Here is a 12065-nt window from a genome sequence, read left to right as displayed (position 1 = left end):
GCATATAGACATTTTCAATCCTAGAACCTTTAAACACAAGGTCCTTACTTGTCTTATGCTTAATTACACAACTAAGAGTACCAGAAACTGTGGAATACCCTTTGTCACATAATTCGCTAATACTTAGTAAGTTGTGTTTAAGCCATTTGAATAACAACATATTTTCAAAAGGAATTATGGAATTATTTACCACAATACCTTTACCAAGAATTTTATCTTTCTCATTGTCTATGTACGTGATGTGACCACTCTCCTTCTCATCAAACTTGATGAACATGGAAGTATCTCATGTCATGTGTCTTGAACATTCGCTATCTAGAAACCATAATATTTTTGCATAGGCAAGACTTTCCCGCGACAAATAAAATAGGTAATTTAGGTCACGAACTAGTGGGTCCTTTAGGGTTAGTTGAGTTACATTTAAAAATCCATGTCATTTTACCATTGGGAACTTGAACGTTCCTAACATGACAAAGAGGCCCAATGTCACCCTTATTTCCATAATAATGGCAAATAGCTTTAGATGAAATTCTTCTTCTATTTCTTTTAGTGATATGAGAGTTTTTATTAAAAACCGTTCCTCTTTCACTCGAAGAACTAGAACAAGTACAACATAGTGAAGTATCATATGTTAATTGTCCCTTAAGAGTTTCAATTTCAAGTTTTAAAATTGGACACTCAATACTTTAACTTCCATCTTTTCAACTAAAGTATATGAAATTTTACAACGCTCATCCATTAGAGATGTATCTTCTTCCTTAAGAGATTCTAAAGCGTGATTAAGATTATGCATCTCCTCTTTAAGTTTTGAAATCATTCCTTAAGAGATTCTAAATGTCATTGAATGCATTTGACAATTCACTATAAATATACTCATTTTTTAGAAACATAATTATATACCTTTGAAGTTCCACCTTTCTTACGTTCCATCAAGAAAAAGTTTGGACACTCATCGTCTGAACTCGAGCAAGAATCAGAGGAGGAGCTCTCATCCTCTTCTTCTCACGCGATGTAGGATCTATAAACTTTGGAAGAATTTCCTTTTGTCTTATAGAAATCCTTGTCTTCACTTTTATGATATTTTGTGAGACTTAGATATATGGTTCTATAGTGTCCCAATTTACCTATTCATAACAAATTATATCATCATCACCTTTCTTGTTATCTTTCTTGGGTAGATGAGTATTTCTAAAATTCACTAGACCTTTGTCGATATGCTTGAGATTATATATATATATATATATATATATATATATATATATATATATATATATATATATATATATATATATATATGTATACATATATATATATATATATATATATATATATATATATATATATATATATATATATATATATATATATATATATTGTAGCTTCTGACAAATTAACCCATTTCTTCCTCTTTGGAAACTTCTTCGTTTGTCTTCTTTATCTTTCTATTTCTTTTTCAACTTTACTTCAACATCGGCAAGCCATTTCAGCTCATTCTCATGCTCCATTAACTTTACAAACAGTTTAGTAATGTCCAACGTATTAAGATTATTTGTTTCTTTTATAGTAGTGACTTTTGGTTTCCACTCACTGCACGTGGATCTCAATATTTTTTTAGTATAATCTTTTGTTGGAAAAGGTTTTACCCAAGACACGAAGTTTGTTGATTAAATGAAGGAATCTAGTTTGCATGAAATCCACAGATTCTTCGGGTTACATATGGAATAGTTCAGACTCCTTTATGAACATATTAATCTTAGAATCCTTGGCGTCCTCTATCATCTCATAGAGAGATTAGATAGCATCATATATATCTTTATCACTTATATAATATGAAATCGAATAGAACATTTTAGCGCTTAACGCGAAAATAAGTATGTTCCTCGCTTTTAAATCATATGAAGCCTTTTTGGTTTCAGAATCACCCCAATATTTTGGACGTTTGACAACATTGTCATTGCTCTTGGGAGTATATGGTCCCTCGGTGACAACACACCACAAAGGTTTGTCAACTGATAGCAAGTGTATATACATGATTGATTTCCAATAATTATAATTTTCTCCTTTGAAAAAAGGTACTCTGTTATACGCCCCCTTATGATCGTCATCTTCTGACATATTCACAACTTTTGGATGCCGATTAGACACAATTAAAAGACCAGATCTTGATGCCAATAGTTAGGTGTGAATATGGAAGTAGAAAAATGTCTAGAGGGGGTGAGTAGACCCAATTTAAAATTCAACCGCCGTTTTCAAAATCAGAGTGTTTTCAAAAATAATTGTGAGCGGAAGGTTTGATGTAAAAATTTGAAAATTATAATGTTTAAATTTTGATCAATTTAACACAGAGTGTTTCACAAACACCAAAGATGAATATGATGAAACACTAGGTGTGAATTGATTTGATTGTGTAATTCACAAGAAGTGTTTACACAATGATTCAATGAATGGAATTGTAATGTCAATTTGTTTCTCAGAAAATTAATCACCAATCTACCTTAGCATGTTATCCAATTCCAACAAAATCCAATTCTTATGTGATAAATCACCATCAATGAATAAACGATAAACTATGATGGAATTGAAAAACCTAAGCATGTAAATACTACGAAATTAAACGAAAGAGTAAGAGAGAGATAATGACACTGAGATTTATAATGCTTCGGCACTCATCCTTGATTTGCCTACATGCACTCTTAAATGGTTTCCCATTAGGACCTACATAGGTTTTTTTTATTTGACAAATATTCACAAAAGTTATTACAATCACCAATCCGCAATACAAATGAGAAATTAAAATCTCGTATTGGATTTTGACTTGTATACAACATATAGACAAACTCTTCAATGTAACCTTTACTTAAATTACATTTCTTGAATCTTCCAATATCACCAATCTGCTCCAAGCATTCATGTGTAGAAATCAACCCTTGATCCTATCGATTCCTTGAGCGATGAATTGTACTAAAATTTGAAAAAAACTTTGCCTTATCTATAGCCTTCCACACAATCACTACTAAGGAAATTCTTGAGAGAATAACCTACTTCTTTTGAATGGAATTTGTCACCACCATTTACAATCACCTCAATCTTTCTAACAACCTTAAAAACTCAACTAGATATCCAAGAACGATTAGTTTCAAGGAAGCACCTCTTTCAATTAATTACAAATGTCTCGTTATCAAGATCTGAACCAAATTGAAGTTGAAGATGCAAGAATTTTGTTACAAGACTTTGAACACTCAAAACAGAGGAAACTAATATGATCAGAATGACAAGATGTTAAGTGAGAAATGATTATAAAAAGGTTTTATATGTGCTTGAGATTAAGCATAGAAAATGGTTGAAAAAGTGAGTTAGATTCGAATCAAGAGCAATTTGATTTGAATCAAATGGACAAGTGAAGTGGAATAAAAGAAAAACTGAATTTTGGAAAAGTGTCACTCGATTCGAATCATGAGGAAAATGTGATTCAAATCATGAGCCACGTGATTCAAGTCATGTACAAAAAATGATTCAAATCAAATGCAACAACCCTGACTGGAAAATGCTGAAAAAGCGTGTGATTTAAATCATGTTCTAAATTTGACTCAAATCAAATCAAACAAAAGTGAACATCAGGAAATTGATTTGAATCATGTGTAAAAAATGATTTGAATCAAATGGTCTAAAATTTCTAGTTTTTCCTCTATCCAATTTGATTTAAATTATAAAATGTGTTTGATTTCCACGATTCAAATCAAATACATAAATTCTCAAATTTTCATAGTTTTAAAAGCACTTTGAGATTTTACTTTGAATCAAACTAAAGTAAATAAAAAAACATAAATGGTTTCCATTCCACTTACTCATACAATTGATCAAAAAACATCATGATCAAGACCAAACCTAACCAATGATATATGCATGCTAAAAAAGAATCTTTTCAAACTTGATTCAAAGAAGTTAAATCATGAATGAGACTCAATAAATAGATATATCAAAGATGAAAGCGATAAGACATGAAACAAAATAAATGGATATAGGTGCTCCCCTAGAATAAATTAGGGACATGCAACTACACCATCCACCTGCCACAAACCTACAATACCAACACATAGCACAGGCTCATGCGCAAAAGATAAGAAAAGCATGGAATTTCTTTAGGAGAGGATCACGACCAAGCCATGAATCCCTCCAAAAAAACAAAATTAAAATCATTCCTAACTTTACACGAAATTCCACTTTGTAAACCGACTAAGATCCAAACTCCACTAAGTAAGAGCAAGCCAAAATTGCACCACGAGAGAAAAGATTTAGTGTCATTTCAAGCCAAGGAAGGATAAAAAAATCCTATAATATCACCATATTTAAACTGAAGAACTTTGATCAAAGTTGCAGGATTACCAGACAGAATATTCCATCCCCATTTGCTCAAAAGTAAATGATTGAAAGATTCACAATGTTTGATCCCAAGGCCTCTATTAGTTTTAGAGTTTCAAGAGCTACAACCTTCAGCGCTTTGTAAAATGAGAAAACATAAAGCAGAATGGAATTTAGAACTTAATTAATAAGGGTAACCCGACCACAAATAGATATAGCTTTCTCTCTCCACAAAGCTAGCCTACTTCTTAATTCACTTGAGCACCGAAGGCAATAGAGAAAGAGGAGAGGGAACGTAAAGAGGAGATAAGGATTCTTGTTATTATGGGTTAGTATGATTGAGTCTCATAACAGAATTTAATTTTCTGTCTGTACAGAATTTGCCACCAGTGGGGTTCGAACCAAGGACTCCCTGAAACTGTACATGCCTTACCACTAGGCTAGAGAGGTTGTTGTTGAATACTTATGCAATGAATGAATATTACTCTAAATCTTGATTAAGATAGATTAATGAATTAATTGGGCATTATAGCTCCGTTTTGGATGTGGACGGATGCTTTAGTAAGATAACGAAAAAGGCTATTATTATGATATCATATTATAGGGTATTATGCGTCTTACAAATTCTATGAATTTTATTTTGATGGGTGTTAAACATGGTTGATATGTTTGATTATGAAATAACATGACTAAAAATAACGTAAAGGATTATTATTATTGTTCCATGTTATAAAATATTATGTGATTTATAAATGCCATGAATTTTATCATGATAAATAATATATTGTATGAATGTGTATGTATACCATTATTGAATTGTGGATGATTTATGGTTATGGATATGTATATGCACCAATTGTGAGTCATGGTGATATAGAAAGTCTTAATTGCATATGTGTTGGTATGTGTGCATTCATTCATAGCATGGTCGACTTCATTGTGGAAGTAGTGAAACTGTGGATTCACATGAGCAGACGTTGATTCTTGAATTGGAATCAGGCGTAGTCGACTTCATTGTGGAAGTAGTGAAATTGTGGGTTCACATGAGCAGACGTTGATTCTTGAATTGGAATCAGGCGTAGTCGACTTCATTGTGGAAGTAGTGAAACTGTGGGTTCACATGAGCAGACGTTGATTCTTGAATTGGAATCAGGCGTAGTATTTAAGCGGTGATCCTTCATTGGAAACAGACGTAGGCTTTGGTCTTGTCCGGATCTGAAGCGTGGCTTGGATTCTAGATATTGAATCGGAAAGCGGTGAAACTTTGAGTTCACATTGAGGTACCACATGCATGGAGTCACATGGTCTTGCATTGAGTCGTCGGTAATTATGTGATTATTGAATACATGTATTGACGTGAGTATGATGTGCATTGAAATATGTGGAATGATTGTCTGTTAATTTCTTTGATATAATTTTACAAAGTGTGATGAATTCTTAAATTGTGTTTTAACTCATTGTGCCTTATTATGCTATTTCATAATGATTTGGAATTCTCACCCTTTCTGTTTGAATGTTACCTTTACATGGGTATCGTGCAGATACTATAGAGTAGTATTGCTGGAGTAGGTGGACGGTAGCTCGCTCAAGATTAGCTGGAGAGTTTCCGTATTTAGTTTGAATTGGTAATGAGTCAATGCTCTGGTCATGTAACACTGGGTAGATTAGCGATGTTGAACTCGTATCTTATTTTGATATGCTTTATGTCATTAATTGTTTTATTTTATTTGATCATGGTATGGGACATGGATCATCTTATGAAATACATGAATATTCTTTATTTTCCGATGCGAATTCATATTGCTTGAATATTCATGATGAGTGAAATGTGTTATTTTGAATGACCAGGTGTATTGTTGGTTTTTGAAAGTTTAAGTTTCGAAAACGTCGATGTGACGCCCTTTTCTTTATATGCATGCTTATTTACTCTGATTATATGCTAAATAATTTGGGGTAGAAAAAGGGGTGTTACAATTGGGCCCAATCTGAATACCAAGAAAGGTAAAAGGACGACTACCAGTAGCACAATAAAAGAATTACGATGCATCTTTTAAGAATTGACTATCAATGTTAACACCAATTATCTTACTCTTTTGGAAGTTTACATAGAAACTTGAAGAGATTTGAAGCCTCGTAACATGGTTTAATATACCATAAACACTCCTAACTAGGCTCCCCCAATAACATAGTGTTGTCCGCAAATTGAAGAAGGTCTATTTGAAGATTTTTAGAGAAGCTGAAAGGATGGAATGAATGATTAACTCGAGAATTCTTCATCAAGCCAGCAAATCCCTCGCCAGCCAATATAAAAAGGAGAGGGGAGAGGGGGTCTCCTTTATGGCTTCTGTTGATCAAGATCGAGATAGAACTAGTACAAACACACACCTTAATCAACAAAATCCATTTGTCTCTAAAGTTCATTCTCTTGAGAACATAAAAGAGATAATCCCAAGAGAGTCAATCAAAAGCCTTTTTGAAATCCACTTTAAAGAGAAATAAGCTCTTACTTTTCCTTTGGGAAAAATCCACAACTTCGTTTAACACCAGGACCCCATCCAAAATCCCCTTCTTAGGCAAGAAAGCAGATTGGGAGTCGAAAATAAGCTCCGCATTGACATCCTTCAATCTACCCGTCAGTGCCATAAGCTTTGAAATAATCATTTAACTGCTTTTTATCAAGAAAATTGGGTGGTACTCATTTAAACCTTAAGGATTAAGATTTTTCCGGGTAAGGGTAATGAATGTCGCTGAAATGGCCTTTGTAATATGACCCTGCACAAAATATTCAAAAATACAATTGAATAAATCCAATAAATGATCTCCCAAGTATCCTTAAAAAAGTCCATTGAGAAACCATCGGGCCTAGGACTCTTGCTCGAAGTCGAATTCCAAACCGCATCCTTACTATCGTGCAAGGAGAGAAAAACTATCTTCAGGGGATAAAGAATTAAAGGGAACTGCATCTAGCATAGGGCTTCTAAGAAAAGGTTCCTGGAGTCTGTCACAAAATGATTGAAGGCCAACTCCTTAATGCCCATAACATCTTCAACCAATACCCCTTATGAAAGTAAGCCCACAATACTATTCTTCTGAAACCTAGATTTCATGAAAGAGTGGAAGAATTTTGAGTTATGACCCCCATACTTTAACCATTTAAATCTCGATTTATGCCTGACCATACTTTCATGAATATTCAAATTATCCCACACCCTAGTTTGAATCTCTAATATAGGTTCTGAAATACCTCCAGTAGAATTAGCATCACCATTTTCCACTAAACAATCTAATTGGTTAGGTATATTCACAACAATATCAACATTCGGATAAAAAAAAAACAAAGACTTGAGTGTTCCAAACTTTCAGTCTAGATTTAAGAACTTTGAACTTTCCTTTAAATATAAACATGTTTTTCCCTTGATTGTGGGTGGATGTCTAACAACCTTTGACAGCAGATAGAAAATCTAAGTATTGTAACCAAGCTGAAAAAACTTAAAGAATTGTAATAGTCGGTCAAAAGTTTTGTGCAAAATGAAAACTGTTAAAAGTATTTGAAGTAATTCAAGTGCTTTAACAGGTTAACATGGGGGTGTAGCCGATCACAAGAAGGTCATAAGCACTTCTGAGTAGCAGAAAAGTGAAGTTTTCGAGGGTGTAACCGGTTAACATATGAGGTTAACCAATTATCACTGAAAGTATTTAATTTTCACATCATATGTAACCGGTTAACCAAATGGTGTAACCGGTTATAAGCCCTGGATTTTGTGATTTTCTATTATGTAGTTGTTTGTTTTGAATCTCAATCAGATGGTAACACTTGTATAAATGGGTTGGATGCGTTCTCGTCCAAAGCAATGTAGTTTATCATTCTCACCCTCAATTCTCTCTCTCTCTCTCTCTCTCTCTCTCTCTCTCTCTCTCTCTCTCTATTTTCCTCTTTCACTCTCCACATTCCAAATTTCTCCATCATTATTCACCAATCTTATGGTCCAAAGTTATAACATTTGGCATCAAGAGTCTGGTTCTGATCCACAAACACCTAGTGTGGAACATGAATTTTGTTTCCAATGAAAGAAACCCTAAAAACTTGCATATCCTTGATGCGAAGAATTACGAGAAAAAAAAGGTGCAAGCAAATGAAAGTGTTGCTTGGTTACCAAGATGTTCTTGAATTAATAAAGAACATGGTGAATCTAGCTGATATACTACATGTGTCATCCATCACTAGAAATAAGGGCCCGTTTGAATGAGTTTTAGTTTTTAGTTTTTAAAAACTATTTTAGAAATTAATTTTTAAAAAAAAGTTTTGAAGAAAAAACATGTTTGGTAATCTAACTTTTAAAAATTGTTTTAAAGTTGAACAATGTTACAAATTTGTCATTGATGAATCTAGTACCATTTTTCCTTGTTTTGTCCTCTTCCTAATTTCCAAAACTAAAAACCAAAAAATCAAAACCTCTAAAATCTATTTTAGATTTTTAGTTTTAAAAACTCACAAATAGAAAATAGTTTTGAGAAATAGTTTTATAAAATTAGACTACCAAACAAATTTTATAATTTTTAATTTTTAAAAACTAAAAAACAGTTTTCCAAAACCATATCAAACAGGCCCTTAATATTTGTTTCCGAGTTTGCTAGGGATAACCATGTCTATTTTGAGTTTCAATATAACAAGTGTTTCATTAAATCTCAAGCATCTAATGTGGTGTACTTGAAGGATTCCTAGATGAATTGACTTGTATTTCTTCCTCAACCTTTCTTTGGAACCTTCAAGAAATTACTTTAGTCATAAGTCACAAAATCTATGTCTAATTGTTACTCATACTTTAGCTTCTCATGTTCATAATAAAATGCAATCTATAACTTCTATAACTTCACTCAATATCCCTATATCACATGCAAATAACATAGAATCGAACATTATAAGTTCTGCACCTGACATAGAACCAAACATTTTAACATCACCACCTCACTCAACAAGTTGTACTTTACATGTATCAGTAACTGGCATACCTTCATTTAATTACCCTTTACCATATGAAAATAAAGTCATCAGTTCATCCTCCACCGTATTTTCCATTTCCTTCTATCACAAGTTACCTTCACCTAAGTTAACTAAGCCAAATATACCCTTGTACATCATGTCATGTTCACAAATTCCTTATCCTCTTCATTTCATAGTCAAGTCACTCAAGCACCTCTTAGACAAAATGATTATCCAATGCTCACTCGTGTAAAAACAGACAAGTCTAAACCTAAGACTTTCCTAGCTCACATTGAACCAAGCACAATTAAGCAAGCATAATCTCAAACTCATTGGTTTGAGGCCATAAAGGTTAAATATGATTCATTATGAACAATGGCACATGGGAACTCACCCCTCTACCTCCACATCGGAAAAAATTTAGGTGTAAATGGATTTTTAAGGTCAAAGAAAATCCTTATGACAATGTAAACAAGTATAAGACAAGATTGGTTGTCACGTGGGTTTGACTTTCATGAGACGTTTTCACCGCTTATTAAGCCCACAATAATTCGGGTTATTTTAACTTTAGCTCTTACTTACAAATTGGAAAATCCAACAAGTTGACATTAACAATATATTCCTAAATGGAGATTTGCAAGAGAAGATGTGCATGTAGCATCCTCTTGGATGCTTTGCATTAAATCCAAACTTAGTTTGCAAGCTTAGAAAAGTAATTTATGGACTCACTCAAGCAAGATTCACTTGCATGGTATGAAAAACTACATCAGACATTTATTCACTTTAGATTTATTCATGAGCGCATCAATAAATCCCAATCTATGTTTTTTCTTAAGAAGCTAGAAATTCCTCAATACTTTCTAGTTATTGAACTTCATCATCAGGCCAATGGTACACTTCTTCTTACACAAACCAAATACATCAAGGACTTACTCTCCAAGGTGAATATGACTGAAGCAAAGGGTGTAGCTACTCTTATGTTTAGTCAGTGTGAATTGAGAAAACACGATACCTGATGTCATTCTAGATCCTCTTATATATCGTATCACAATTAGTGCCTTTTAATATTTGACATTCACATCACATGACATAACATTCTCAATTAACAGCTTAGCTTATGTCCATGCCGCCGCCATGGGTTGCAGTTAAACGTATTCTCCGTTATTTTAGTGGCACGAAAACTCATAGCTTTCTCTTGTCCCAGCCACACATATTTTGAAAAAATTTCAGTGTGCATATAGTTCTTTCAAAGATTTCTCTGTGTATATATAGTGACTCTGATTGGACAAAGGAACACTGATAATTGACACTTTTCTTAAAAAAGACATAGGATTGCCATTCAATGTCAAATACATCATTCTACATCTAAGGTTCAGAATCAAATTCTACTAGAATAAAAATCAATCCTACACAAAATTAGAGGAAAAAAACCGCTAATTCTACATTCATAACAAGTTTTCATCATCACCGCTACTAACTTAAAATACAAAACTACATTGGGATCATTTGTTGAATCTGATGCTCCTGCTGCCGGTTTGAAATATTACAGTTGAAACGCGAACAAGACCATACTTTATTCTCTGATAAAGGCACGATCGGAATATTGTCACAATTACATATTTCAATCATAGATCCATCTGGATCATGGAAGAATAACTGATCAACGTTTATTCCATTTTCCTCAACTCTATTCTTCACATACTCTATCTTCATCTCTTGCAGTTTTTTCTCCACTGCTCCCATACTCTCACACTACCAACAACAATTCACATAACAAAAAATACACCATATGAATAAATATGCTTTTAATTTAAAGTTGAAAATTGTAATAGAGAAAGATATATACTTGGAAAGATATGTGGTTGTCCTTTGGATTTATGTCTGGATTCTTGGTCATGCCTTCTGGATCATCTGATTGAAGAAGGTGTATACCAATGCCATAATTAAACAACCTGATTAATCAAACCAAAATGTAATTAGTACATGAAATAATAATATTTAGAATAACGTGTGTTAATTACTAAAATGATATATACGTTACGTACCATGCACCATTGAAGTTTAAGGAGGTAGGTCTCTTAATTGGAACGAAGCCAAGAACATTGGCGTAAAAATCAACTGATTTTTCTAGTGATTTACACACCAAGGAGATGTGGTTAAGTGATTTGAGCTGTAGAGGATTTCCCATTGAAATTAATCAGACAGAACAACAACGTTGAAGAAGAAGAAGATATGAATGAGTGCAATGTTGGTTGTAGAAGTTTGTGTATCGAGAGAGTTACTTATTATATTGGAATGGAATAATTGTAATTGGATTAGAGAATGAAATGAAATGTATTATTTATAGGGAGATGTTTGGTAAGAGAGTCTGAAACTTTCTTTTGGCATGTTTCGGAAGTTTCATGTTTGTGTTTAGGATTTGGTTGTTGTTACACGTAGGTGTCGTGTTGGTGAATCAGGACGCGACATGCAATGCTTATCTGGCTTCATGACACGTAAGTCTGTGCTTGTCTTAGACTATTGGTTTTTTAGTAGATAAGAAAAAGGGAATGTGTATCTTTCTTTGGTCAAGGGTCAAAACTAGAGATAAGGATGAATCCAGCAATTGATCGTGTGCAGAAAAGCTACCAATTGTGAATTTTCTATGACTTAGGTGTATTATTTAGAACTAGACATTTATCCTTTGAACACCATATTATGACAACTACACCTTCCTATCATACGG

At 33.3% G+C, this 12065-nt stretch overlaps 1 protein-coding gene across 1 annotated transcript; it reads right to left on the bottom strand.

Annotated features, from left to right (window-relative positions):
• Window positions 1–10650: 10650 nt before the first annotated feature.
• On the bottom strand, window positions 10651–11733 carry LOC127073570 (glyoxylase I 4). The gene is made up of 3 exons (XM_051014744.1): window positions 11386–11733; window positions 11187–11292; window positions 10651–11092 (listed from the first exon to the last, which is right to left on the bottom strand). Exons 1-3 carry the CDS (start codon window positions 11526–11528, stop codon window positions 10832–10834), a joined length of 510 nt encoding a protein of 169 aa, XP_050870701.1. The 5' UTR covers window positions 11529–11733; the 3' UTR covers window positions 10651–10831.
• Between the last annotated feature and the right edge of the window lie 332 nt (window positions 11734–12065).

The sequence above is a fragment of the Lathyrus oleraceus genome, chromosome 4 (genome assembly GCF_024323335.1).
Source record: "Lathyrus oleraceus cultivar Zhongwan6 chromosome 4, CAAS_Psat_ZW6_1.0, whole genome shotgun sequence".
Classification (NCBI taxonomy): Eukaryota; Viridiplantae; Streptophyta; class Magnoliopsida; order Fabales; family Fabaceae; genus Lathyrus; species Lathyrus oleraceus.
Note: the sequence above shows the minus strand (reverse complement) of the source record. Positions and strands in the feature narration are given on the sequence as shown.

Coding starts and splice junctions, on each gene's coding strand:
- LOC127073570 (XM_051014744.1), bottom strand. CDS start 11,528: ATGGGAAATCCTCTACAGCTCAAATCACTTAACCACATCTCCTTGGTG. Junction 11,293..11,385: donor TTAAACTTCAATGGTGCATG/GTACGTAACGTA, acceptor TTGATTAATCAG/GTTGTTTAATTATGGCATTG. Junction 11,093..11,186: donor ACAACCACATATCTTTCCAA/GTATATATCTTT, acceptor TGTTGTTGGTAG/TGTGAGAGTATGGGAGCAGT.